The sequence below is a fragment of the Gordionus sp. m RMFG-2023 genome, chromosome 2 (genome assembly GCF_954871325.1).
Source record: "Gordionus sp. m RMFG-2023 chromosome 2, tfGorSpeb1-WG-v2, whole genome shotgun sequence".
NCBI classification, from domain to species: domain Eukaryota; kingdom Metazoa; phylum Nematomorpha; class Gordioida; order Chordodea; family Parachordodidae; genus Gordionus; species Gordionus sp. m RMFG-2023.
Genome location: NC_088776.1, coordinates 11,774,315 through 11,787,252, shown reverse-complemented (window position 1 = coordinate 11,787,252; position 12,938 = coordinate 11,774,315). Strand labels below are relative to the sequence as shown.

The 12,938-nt window shown below is 25.7% G+C and overlaps 1 protein-coding gene across 1 annotated transcript; it reads right to left on the bottom strand.

Moving 5' to 3' along the window:
- Positions 1 to 69: 69 nt before the first annotated feature.
- On the bottom strand, positions 70 to 11,227 carry LOC135924329 (dnaJ homolog subfamily A member 2-like). The gene is made up of 10 exons (XM_065459386.1): positions 11,094 to 11,227; positions 10,990 to 11,049; positions 10,839 to 10,947; positions 10,663 to 10,792; positions 10,292 to 10,372; positions 9,897 to 10,030; positions 9,228 to 9,370; positions 2,484 to 2,682; positions 1,299 to 1,523; positions 70 to 1,188 (listed from the first exon to the last, which is right to left on the bottom strand). The coding sequence occupies exons 1-10, from the start codon at positions 11,160 to 11,162 to the stop codon at positions 959 to 961; spliced, it is 1,380 nt and encodes a 459-aa protein (XP_065315458.1). The 5' UTR covers positions 11,163 to 11,227; the 3' UTR covers positions 70 to 958.
- Positions 11,228 to 12,938: the final 1,711 nt, after the last annotated feature.

Genomic DNA, 12,938 nt, shown 5'->3' with positions numbered 1-12,938 from the left:
TATTATTTCGTATTTAAATCAAATTCAATAAAACATACAAACTTCTTTTTATTTTTTAAAATTATGACGTTCATGGCATTATTTATTATTCAATATAACACTTAAGTTATATCTATATAATGATAATTTGATGAAGATAGGGAAAATTCTTTTTTTTATAAAATATAAATAAAAAAAAATTGCAAAATTATATTGTAATAATTTTAATAAAAGCGTACATCGAGAAAAAATATAGTATATCATTTATTTGAAAATATAAAATCTTTCAGAAAATAACCAAAATTATCCTTCTACATAAATGAGTTTTTTAAACTGACGAGAACGTATCATAAAGTATTCGAATCATGATTTTATTAATGTCGGGGTTATAATGCACGTTGATACAAAAAACAAAGAATGATTCATAAAATTATACTATTCACTTATCACATTTTTTAAAATAGAATTTGTGAAATGAGCTAATACATAAGATTTCATTTATATTAAAAAATAGGATAAAGGTTGACTAAACAATATCGCATCTTACTCGTAAGAAATTAATTATATATATCAAGCAAGGCAATACAAAATTAAGGTAACCAAAAAATAATAAATAGTAGTAGTTAAACAAATTATAAAGTATAAAATAAAAATATTCAATCTTAAAAAAATGATAAATTTTAATTAAAAAGTAGATAATGTGTTAGAATGAACAATGAGAATATATAATTCATCGTAATATTTAAATTTTCACACTAAAAATAGGGGAGAAATAGTTCATTCTTTAAGGAATGAAATTTGCTTTGTAAAAAAGAAAACCTTTTGAGTGGATTTTTTATGAAAATCTGACGTTAAAAATGACAATTAAATCTAGCTGGGGAAACTTACTTTAACAATATTTGTATTACAACAATGATAGGAAAATTACACTAGTTTTTTAAGAAATCTCATGTCAAAGGGCCTTTGTTTCTAGTCATCTTTACTGATTAGCGCATTGCACTTGCTGAGGTCCGGCTCCCATACCAGGGTGAAAATGTTGATGTTCATCTTCGGCTATATCTTCATGATAGGCTTCGTTTCTGCCCCATTCTGGATTGGATTGACTATTATTTGCGTTATTATAGGAATGAAAGTCGTGTTTACTTTGATGCTGAGAATTGAAATCTTCTCTCATAAGGATAACCTCTTCCTCCATGTGATCGTCGTGATCTTTTTGGAAAATAAGTTTCATAAGGTTTTTAAAAAGTTGAAAATTTGAAGCTAAAATTTAGTATTCCATATTTTTTTAAATATATAACATAATATAATCTAGCTCATACTTGTATGGTGACTTGTGTGTGGTTTGTGATTATGTAGAGTAGAGGGTTGAAGAGGTCTTTTATGAGGGGTGGTGCGGGGCAAAATGGATTCCAGTTTAAGGAGGTTGGATTCTGATGTGAAATGGTCGGAAGGGAAATCTACGACCAATTTGAGGTAAAGGTTCCCTTTGGTTAGTGGATTTTTGTAAATAGGCATGCCTTCGTGTTTGATAATCCGGATGGAGTCTGCAAATGCAGAAAAATATACAATAATTTTAAAAAATTGATAAGTGATGAAAAATAATTTTTGAATAGGTTTAAATTGATCATCACAATGAGACTGAAAGGAACATTTAAATTTCGTTATAATCATTCAAAATATTTCCTGTTAAAATCTTTTAGCATTCAAGGGAGACTAAAAGGAGTTATAAAATAGTGCTTTATAATTTTAAATATGTATATTATTTCGACCCCACCCGTCGGAAAAACATTGGGCCAAATGATTCAAGACAAATTTCAAGCCCTACCGAAAATTAAATTATACATAAAAAAATTATGGTCAAACAATTTATATAAAAAAATCAAACAGGGCCTCTCAAATTTGATTTTTCATAAAATCTTAATTGACAAACCCAGACATTCAAATTTTGATATATTTTATATTATGTTTGATGAATTCTGATATTATGGAAGTGATAATCCATAAAATATAATGTTTTCAATTTAACCAATCCTCTTATTTAGATGATCAGCGGCATATATTTTGTATTATTTAGGCCTTGTATTTAAAAATCAAGCTAAGCAACCTTATAACTAAATCAGATGGGGTAAAAATTTGGTAGTGCCAGGCATTAACTAAATTCTCACTGAACTGGTTCTGAAAATTTTGCCATATGCAGTTCAAATAGATATCAAACATTAATTAATAAAATATGTTTATAGAAATAGATAAAGTTAATAATCGGGAAAAATAAGATACAATGCTGGTCATAAAATTTGTGCAAAAAATTAAAGCTGATAAAACGGCTGTTATAGAAATAGTCATCGAGAGATGGAAAAATTGATTTAGATATTAAAAATGTGATGGCCAGAAAATTTGCACAAAAAAATCTTTCATAAATTTTTTATAAGTTCAGACAAAAATTCAGAGGGTTAGGCTTTGTAGACCTCTAATCTAGTATATAAAGTGTAAAATTATTTTCTAACTCGGTTCTATAACGTCTCCTGCTTTGTTTTTCACCAATAATTTTCTTCCATCCAAATGTGTAATAGTAGTGGTAAAACCAATTAAAGCTTCCTTGAGACTAATCATTCGTTGCAATATCAAATCGTTACCTTCTCTTGTAAAATGTGGGTGTTCTTTGAGCTGGAGGACTACCATGACGTCCCCAGAGTCTGTGTCAGGCTGATAATTTATATATGTTTAATAAAGATAGTGAATGCAAGGTAAATCAAAATTTCGCAAGGTCTATAAGTCGAATGGCTGTTGATACGAAATGCTAAAAAATAATATTGAAAATAAAAAAACAAAGAAAATGATTAATAAGAAATTTGTTGCTTTCTTTACGAGAAAAATTTTATAACATTACATTATATATAATATATTTAAAAAATGGAAATTGATCTTTTCAATTTTTTTTATTCTTTGATATAATTTGCTATTTGAAGTTAATTTTATTATATTAATTTTTAATTAAATTATATTTTGTTATGATTTTATATGAATATAATTTTTTAAAAATGGAATTTTTAAGATAATATTTTTATTTCATTTAAGTTTTTATCAAAACTAAATTGATAGTAAGTATAAAGATATTGTAAGTACTGGTAAATTTTAAGATGTATTTTTTTTGGATTTAGGTTCGAAAATATTTTTTTCGCAAAAACATTCAGAGGGAAGCTAACATCTTAAACCTATTTCGAATATTATTATAAAATTATACTCAGAAATAAATCTATCTAAAATAATGTAATTTTTTACGTCTAATATATACTTAATTATTTTTATTATAATCTGTATTTTTTTTCTAGTTTTAGCCAGTATTGTTAAAAGGCTCTTTGGAGCCGATTTTTAAAAAACTCAATAGTTTGGCCAGAAAAATATTGCTTAAGCCTCGATAATATATGTATTAGACCTTTATTCCTTCTATGAGCAAAATCTTCAGGCTTGAGTAATATTTTTCTAGGTAAAGTAGTTAGCCGTTTTTGAAAATCGGATCATTAAACAACACTAGTTTTAGTCATAAAATATTTCGCTTTTGGCCACGTGAAGGCAACTATCATTAAGAGCTGTGTATTTTGAGTTATTTATTACAGTATTTATACATAAAAAGATAAAAATCCCTAAATTTATTATTTGATAAAACTTTAAATTTTTATAAAAGTGATCAAGAAACAATACAGTAATTAAAATATAAAGTATTAAAAAAAATTTGTTCTTTCTGCTTTAGCCCTTTTAGTTGATAATGCTTTTTCGATCCTTTTGGCCTCAAAAAACTTAATTCTCCCCCTTTTGAAGTGATTAACTTTTTCATTTTTTAATTAAACTATCTAATGCCAAATAAAATTCACCCATACCGACCTATGATGTTTCTTATTCGGGTCTTTACATGATTGCAATTTCGTGTGATTTATTTATTAAATTTAAAAGAGGTAATTAAAAAATTTATTATAATTTAAGTTTTCTTTACTGAGCCGTTTTTTCTGAATTAAAATCCTCTTTTAAAAAATAAAATAAATCATTTAATATTCGGCTACGATGAAGAATTATCTTTAATTAAAAGTTTAAATCATGTTTTTGAAAAATCACCTATTTATTATGTTCTTAGCATTTTAAAAAGAATATTAAATCATTTTTACAAAATAAGCAAGGTGTGAATGCATCCACGATAAATAATATTTAAATTATTTTCAAGAGAGGGTGTAGTCTTTGCAGATAGTGATGAATATAATTTTTGAATGGGATCCTAAGTAAAATATTGTGAACTTAAAATATAATAAATTACTGTCTAATTTTTTGAAGATGTTTAATAATCCCTTAAAAAATAAAGTAATATCTGATTTATGGACCAACAATAATTGAGTCTGAGTCATATTTTTAAATCTCTGACAAATTGGAAGCATTGCTCTATTTTTAATTATAAATAAATTACACGAAATTACAATCTTGCAAAGACACGAATTAGAAAAATCATTGGTCGGTAGGTGAATTTTATTTGGCGGATGAATTTAAGAAGTTTAAAATAGGTAATAAGTGGAATGAATTAAATATTGATCAACGAGAGAGAGTATTAGATGGTTTATTTAATGGTTATATAATAATGAAAAGTAAATTAATCACTTCAAAAGAAGGATCGAGAAAGCCTTATCAAACTAAAAGGGCTAAAATAGAGAAGGAGAAATTTTTATTAATAAATATGATGCTGTATTGTTTCTTGATCACTAATTATTTTAAAGTTTTATTAAATAAAAAATTAAGGGGTTTTATATCTTTTAATGTATAAATACTGTAAATAACTAAATTAAAAGATTTTATATCTTTTTATGTATAAATACTGTTGCAATAAATAACTTAAAAATTCACAAGATCATATTAAGGTTTTCAATGAAATAAAACCTTTCTATGTCCTGGTGTTGGTATATTTTTTTATTTTTTAACCAAAAGCAAAAGTTCTTAATGATAGTAGCCTCCATGTGGCTAAGAGCGGAAACACAAAATATTATTAATTTAAATATTTTATGGATAAAACTATCGAAAAAAAATAAACATTATAATAAGAAGAACTAAGTATATATTAATTTTTAGATAGGAAATTTAATTCCTAGTATAATGATATAATATTTGAAAATTTTTCGAACCAGAAGCGCAAAAATATACATCTACACATTTTTAGATAGAAAATATATAATTGTGAGTACAATAATATAATAATATTCGAAATTATGTTTTAAATGTTAGCCTTTTCCCACTGAATGTATTGGCGATTTTTATAACAGGAAGCGTGGAAAAATATATCTAAGCATTTTTAGATATTAATTCGAAGTATAATGAGATATAAGAATATTCGAAATTAAGACGTTATTTTTCCCCTGAATGTCGCGACAAAAAATTTTCAAATCGAAAACCAAGTCATTTAAATCCAGTACTTATAATATCTATATACTTACCAGAGATCTGAACCAAAACAAATATCGGTTCGGTTTAGGTTCTGGTAAAAATAAAGGTTCAGGTACAGTTCGAAAATAATGTATAGGTTCGTTTCGAATATATAAATATGAGTTTGAACACTTTTGTATAAAAGCTACATTTTTTTATATATTTTATTTGTTGTGATAGTTTGTGAAATTTGAGTTGTAGAGGGTGGTTTCTTTTTATTTTTTATGCTCAAGATTTGCTCCCAGTTCCCCTTTATAGTTGTTAATCAGTACTATTACGTTTTGATGTGTTATTTATAATACTATATGTAAATAATTTATATATTGGACTCGATTTATTTCAAGATATAAAAACAAAAGAAAAAATTTTAATTTAAGGAAAAAACAAAAAATAACAATGCCACTAAATACTTAAAACAAATCGAAAATAGGGTATTCCAGTTCAAAAGTTTTATATTCTAGACTAATAAGCAATTTAATATCAAAACTAAGTCGACCCAGGACACGACCTAAGCTTATGTTGTAAAATAGTGATATAATAATGGTTGGTTATAAAAATTAAATTAGAATGTTATCAATATACTAATAATAACTTTCACATAATTTTATAAGTATAAAATCATGAGGCTTGAACTGGTTCAAAGGCAATATAGAGGTTCTGATAGAAAATCCTTTAAGCTCGAGTTCGGTTCAGATACGATAAAAATAGCGGTTAATACCTGTTTAACGGTCTGGCTCAGGTTCGGTTTGGATCCCTGATACTTACTACCATAGTTTTAAAAAACTTAAATAGAATAAAAATATAATTTTAAAAATTCCATTTTTTTAAATTTTATTCATATAAAATCATAACCAAATATAATATATTTTAAAAATTAATATAATAAAATTAAATTAAAACCGTAAATTATATCAAAGAAAAAAAAAATTGAAAAGATCTTAGAATTTCAATTTTTTAAATATATTATATAATAAGCAATAAATCAATCAAATTTCTAATTAATCCTATTTTTTATTTTCAATATTATCTTTTAGTATTTCGTATCATGCCTTTAGAATTATTAACCTACCCTCAAAATTTTAATATCACCTAGAATTACTGAAATTCATTGCTAAAATGATGTTAATTATTTTTAAATATAGTTCCAATAGGTTGATAAAACGACCACAAGTTGATGCTAAATAAAATGTTTTCTAAAACCAGTAATTATTGTATAAAACTATTCATATATAAAATTCCATTATTCTCAATATGAATTTAGAATATAAAAATAAGATATATTTAACAAAAATATATGTTTAATAGCCTTTAAACCATTTGTGTTAATACATAACTTTAATAAACTTAATATTTACATGATATATTAATACATAACAGTAATATAATTTTACATTAACTAGTTGCAAAAATCACACGATAGATCATTTAATGCTTCTGATATATTCATCTTTATTTTAAAATTATTTTAAAAAATTTAAATTATCATATTTATAAAAATTGAATTTTGCCCTAAAAATATAAATCCAGCAACCCATATATGTAAATTGATTATTTTAAATTCTCAAGGTACAAGGAAGAGTAATCTGTGAGCTATATTTTATTAGATAAAAACTCTAAATAAATCGTAGAGAAGTAGAAAAGAACTATAAGATATGACTTTGATCTATTAACAAAAGTTCTTCCAAGAATTAGAATCTATAATATAAATATCAAAAATATTAATTATTAGTGTTGTTAATCTTATAAACTCGACTTCAAATCGGGCGGCAAAATGAGGAGCTGATAAGCGAACAGGTATTTAAGTAGTAGTAGTAGTATGGGCAAGTATTTTACAAATATTTTTATTTAAATAGCTAAATTTTATCAATAAAAAAATCTATTTTTAGACATGCACAGGCATAATATTAGTGAAGATCAGGACCGGATATGAATAAAAAGGCCAGTCCAGGACTGGTCATAATTAATTTGTTATTTTAAAAATATCTTCATTTTACCTAAATTAATTCTTGTTTTATTATTTTATAATATATAAAAGCATTTTATGTTAAAAATATCTAATTAAATATGAATAATATAAAAAAAAATACAAATATCTAACTTAATGGTAAAATTCTTTTTGAGAAATTTTTTGCAAAATAAAGATAATAGAATAAGAAAAGAAAAAGATAAGCAAAAATTAAGGTAACTCCTTTAGAAAAGAAATATAAAATAAAATTTACCAAAAAATTACATGATTAAATAAAGCAAGGCAAGCTTAAATATTAAAAAAACACGTCTAGACTATAGTCCAGATTAAAAAATAACTAAAAATCCAGTATGATTTGTGTTCTTTGAAGAAATGACTGGTCCAGGTTTGGTCTAAGACGAATAGAACTAGATTGTTGACCTTCATTACACCATACCTATTCCCAATAAACTTCCAGAGTAAGAGATCTTGTTAAATACTAACAAGTTATCATTAAGTTCCTATGATTTCATTCCAAGTAGAGGTAAGTACGAGCCTATTCATGACCAGCTACTCATGCGGGCATTAAAATAAATTCACGCTTGATGGATAATTATTCAACTCGCCCATTCATAAACTCAAAATTTTTTATTAACTTGGCATGTTTATTAATAAGAACTGGCCACATCTAAAATTTGTAATTTGTGTATTCACTTTGTCCTTCGAGGAGGGATGGTAAGCCCTTTATTAAATTTCTACTCTAAAATTATTTGCTCATTCTCACATTCCTCATCCAAAATATAAGATAAATCTACTCCTTAATAAAATTTATGTATATAAATAAATTAGAAATCGTATATCTTTAACATTTCCTTTAGAATAGGCAAACAAGTTATTTGTTCTGCAGGTTTTTGTAAACTATTAACTGTACCTCTGACTCAATCACAAGTCAATTTGTGGTGAGATATAGCCCAGAAATGAAACTCAGCTTTTATTCCAAAAACATCTTCATGATGGCGATTGATTAAATTTTTGCTATTCTTATATTGTGATACTGCCTGAAAAGTAGAAATTTTTTGGGCAACTTCTCTAAAGGATATAAGGTAACTTGCATTTTATTACAGTCAAATCCTTGTACTTCATCTTGAACCACAAAAGCCTAATTTTAGTAAAATCTGCCTAAACGATATATTCTCCTTATTTAAATTCTTTTTAATAGAATTTATATAAGATATAAGCATTTCAAATACAGAGATCTTCATTTTTCACACCTTTGAGGGTGTATCTAGGGAATTAATTGTGTTGGCAAGCTAAAATGTTTTCACATTGTATATTATTTATAAAAATATCTAAATAAAAGGTTAAAAATATATATTTTATAAGGTTTGTTTCTCAAAAAATTACTAACCACAGCCTGAAAGGAAAAATATCTTAAATTATTTATTAATTTATTTCATAATAATTTTCTTTTAAATAAAATATTGGTGTGCATGTTCTTCAGTAATTTTTGTATATTAATATAAATAATGTTTGCAAGACACCTAGCATCATTGATATCAGCACAAAAATTGGCCAATGCACTTCTTATTTCAATAAATCTACTCACTATTTTTTCCCCTCATAACAAATGTAAAATGGGAATCCTTAAAAACAGTAATTAACCTATTAAGTTTAGGGTTTAAATTAGTAATGAAATAAGATTGATTATAAAATAGAAAGTAGGTAAATGTAAAAAGGAAATTAAAATAACAGAATTCTACATTTATGTTTATTATTTTCATTTCTATTATTCTTTTTTTAACTGTTTTTATAATTTCCTTATTAATGTATGTATTTAAAAAAATTATACCTTTTGATCACCTTCTCCCCTAAAATATATCTTTTGCCCATTCTTCATGCCAGCTAGAACTTCCACCTCAAGTAATTTGTTATTTCTGATAGTCTTTTCACCCATGCATTGTGTGCATTTGAGACTTTCATTAATGACCTCCCCTAGAGAAGTTATAAATAATTGTTTTTTATGATTAATTTTGAATCAACTAAAAAATTGGACAAAATATATAATACATTATACTAAAAATTCTAATGTTCTCAAAGGATTAAAAAAACATAAACCTGCAGAGGTATCTATTAGATTGTCTCAGTCCAGCCTGTATAAATTTTGGTAAATATTTTTGGCCCATCCTAGACTGCAAGATAATAATATTAAGTTATCCAGGTCAACTCATAAAATATTTTAATAATTTTGCTAAATTTAAAATCTTAAAAATTTGTAAAATATTTTGCAAAAGTTATCAATAAGTATTTTTGGTCATAACACCTCTAGTAGCTATTAGGGCAAAAAAATAATTAATTTTTTTTCTATTGACTCAACCCAAATGTTGTAAAAAATAAATAGGCATGGCACAGGTTAATCTTTTTTAGCCTTTTTGGTTCAGGCCTCTGGTATAAATAAAAAGACAATTCATATTTTTTTCAAAAATTATAAGTAATCAGAAAAATGTTTAAAATTGAATACCAGTTCTATTGCAATCTGCACAAGCATGTTGTATCTGTTGCATAAACCCAGGACCAAGCTGTTGGACAGTTACCTTAATACCTCTACCTTTACAACCCTGGCAAGGCATTATGCAGCCTGGCTTACCACCTCTCCTAAATATATATATATATTTATAAATTATTTATCATTTTTTTATAAAGGAAATAAAAAAATATTTGTAGAATATTAAGTCCAACAAATAAATTTAATTATATTTTTAGATAGACAAATCTTAAGAAGACTATCATTTTGTTATTTAATTTAAAAAAATATATATTTTAAATATATATTATACAAAATGAGAAATAATAAGTTAACTATATTTTTTAATAGCTAATGTGAAGCCTAATTTTAATAATTATATATAAATATACCCTTCACATTTTGGACAAATGACATTTCGGCCTAATTGAAGTTTAACAACTCTTCCCTTGTATAAATCTTCCAAGGTGACTCTGATATTTAAAAATATTATTTATTATATTTAGAAACATTTCATTCAAGATCCTATGATGTATACCAATTATATTATAGTAGACAGTACCACTATGTAGTCAGCTAGCATAGTAAAGAAGAGAGGGGTAAGACAGAGGTGATCTATTAGTTACTTACAAGAAGAATAGTGTTAAAAAATTGTAAGGTCATGTAATAAAGCTATAACAATAAAAATGTTTGGTAAATTTTAATATATTGAAAAAAAATAGAAATATAATAAAATTTATTTTAAGAAAAATATATAATATACTTTAAAGGATAAATAGTATCTTCTCCTTTTCTTCTTGCATTTCTTCTAGATCCTCCACCCATATTACCAAATAGTCCACCACCAAATGGTGATCCAAAAAATGAAGAAAAAATATCTCCCCCAAATGAAACTTTATAAATAATTTTAGATTAAATCAAATAATATAGATATTTTACAATCTGATGAGGAAACACCTTCCTGTAATCCTTGGAGACCATGAGTGTCATAAACTTCTCTTTTATTTGGGTCAGTCAATACTTCGTACGCAAATGAAAGTTCTTTAAACTAGTCATTAATGAGAAAATATTTTTAATAAATATATTATACTTTATCGCCATGATGAGGATTTTTATCTGGATGGTATTCCTTGGCTAATTTTCTATATTGCTTTTATCATTAATAAAGATTTAAATCTATTTATTAAAATATACCTTTTTAATCTCATTTTCTGAAGCATTTTTGTTAACACCAAGAATATCATATAACTTTGTATCGGTCATGTTCTGGAAATTTTTTTTATTATATTTTGATGAGGATAAATTTCTTACAAATCAGCAATATTTTGTGAAACTATAGAAATGAATTAAATGTAAAATTCTTTATTCAAATATAACGATTTCAATTTAAAGGTTTGTAATGAATATATATTTGCACGTCGGACGAAAATATGATGCAATCTAGATAAAAACTATATTATATAAAAAATTATTTCTATAAAAATGGTAATAAAAATATATTTCTAAAAAAGTGACTAAAAAACTATAAAAGGTAACAAAGGAAATCCCCCTCCTAAGCAAAGAGCAAATTTTTTCGAAAAGCAAGCGAATAACTCTAGCGGAGAGAAGAAAATACCCCATCCAGATTCAATTGACTTCCATATCTGATTCCTGTTCTCTAACATGTATAAGAAATTGCTTAAGTAGAATTCTATTCTTTTATTGATTAGACAAATTTTCGAGTTTATTCAAAATGTTGATATATTCAAAGAAACAAATTTTACTTAATATAATTATTTTTGAGACTTCTTGTGCTATAAAAATTAAGAAGTAAGGTTCTAAAAAAGCCCAATTTGGGTCACTTTTTAAAACCTATTAAAATATAATCAAAATAACATTATTCAAGTCTGGAGATTATGTTCATATATGGTAGAAAAGCTTGGAGATTATTTGCCAAATCTTGAGGCTTATATAACATTATCTTGGCTAATATATTAATCGAGTTATTTTCAAAAATTAACGTTACCTCATTTTTGGATCTAGAGGGGACTATTATGAGTACTCTTGGAGAAATTCTGAATGGTCTTAGCCAAAAATTTATCTGAAGCAGATACTTTACTAGATTCAATAACACAACAAATTTTCTTTTTTGCATTGGAATATATAAATAAATTATTTAATTGCACAATAATTTTGAGCAATATTTTTCAAAAGAATAATATAGATTTAGCAGAAACTATGAGAGTCGCCAATATATTTATGTTGAAACTGCTTAAGAAATAATATTGATCATGAATTTCATAAAAATTTTGTGATTAGATTTTGAGATCTAGACAAAAGAATAGTTCCAAAATTATAGCGGAATAAATTGAGGACTATTAAATATTTCCCCTTTGGAAACATTATTGACTCAAATTCATGAAAGATTTTTGGTTCACCAAATGGCGTTATCTAATTTACAATTTTATTGCATCTTTTTCAGGAAATATAAAATTTTGATCTCGATTAAATTAAGTATTTGGCTCAATTTTATTCAGGAGATATTAATATATATGAGGGCTACCTGTGCGCCGCCGGCACACGCCTCCGCCGCCGGTAATTTTATTTACGCCGGAAAAGCCGCCGATTGAGACCAGCGGCGCAAGCCGGCTCGCCGCTGATTTTTTTTATGGCGGCAGCGTGGCGTGCATAATTTTTAGAATGCTGTTTAATTTTATTTATATAAATGTTATTATTTAAATTTGAATATTAAATTGTTAATTGTATTCTCTAGCTATATAATAGAATAGTGTATATAAATTAATTACATTCATTCCTACACAGGGTTGGTTGCCATGTCACCCCCATCAGTGGGAGACTCCTGTAATTTTTTAGTTTACACGCAGACATTTCTCTCCCGTAAAACTACCACAATTGGAAATCTCCCGCAAAAATCTACCGCAATTTTTTAATTTCACGTGCAATTTTTTTAAAAAGTATTTTAACGTTTTTAATATAAAAATAATAATTTTGAGAGACAGTAATTGATTATTTTTATATTTTTCAAATAATTTTTAAATA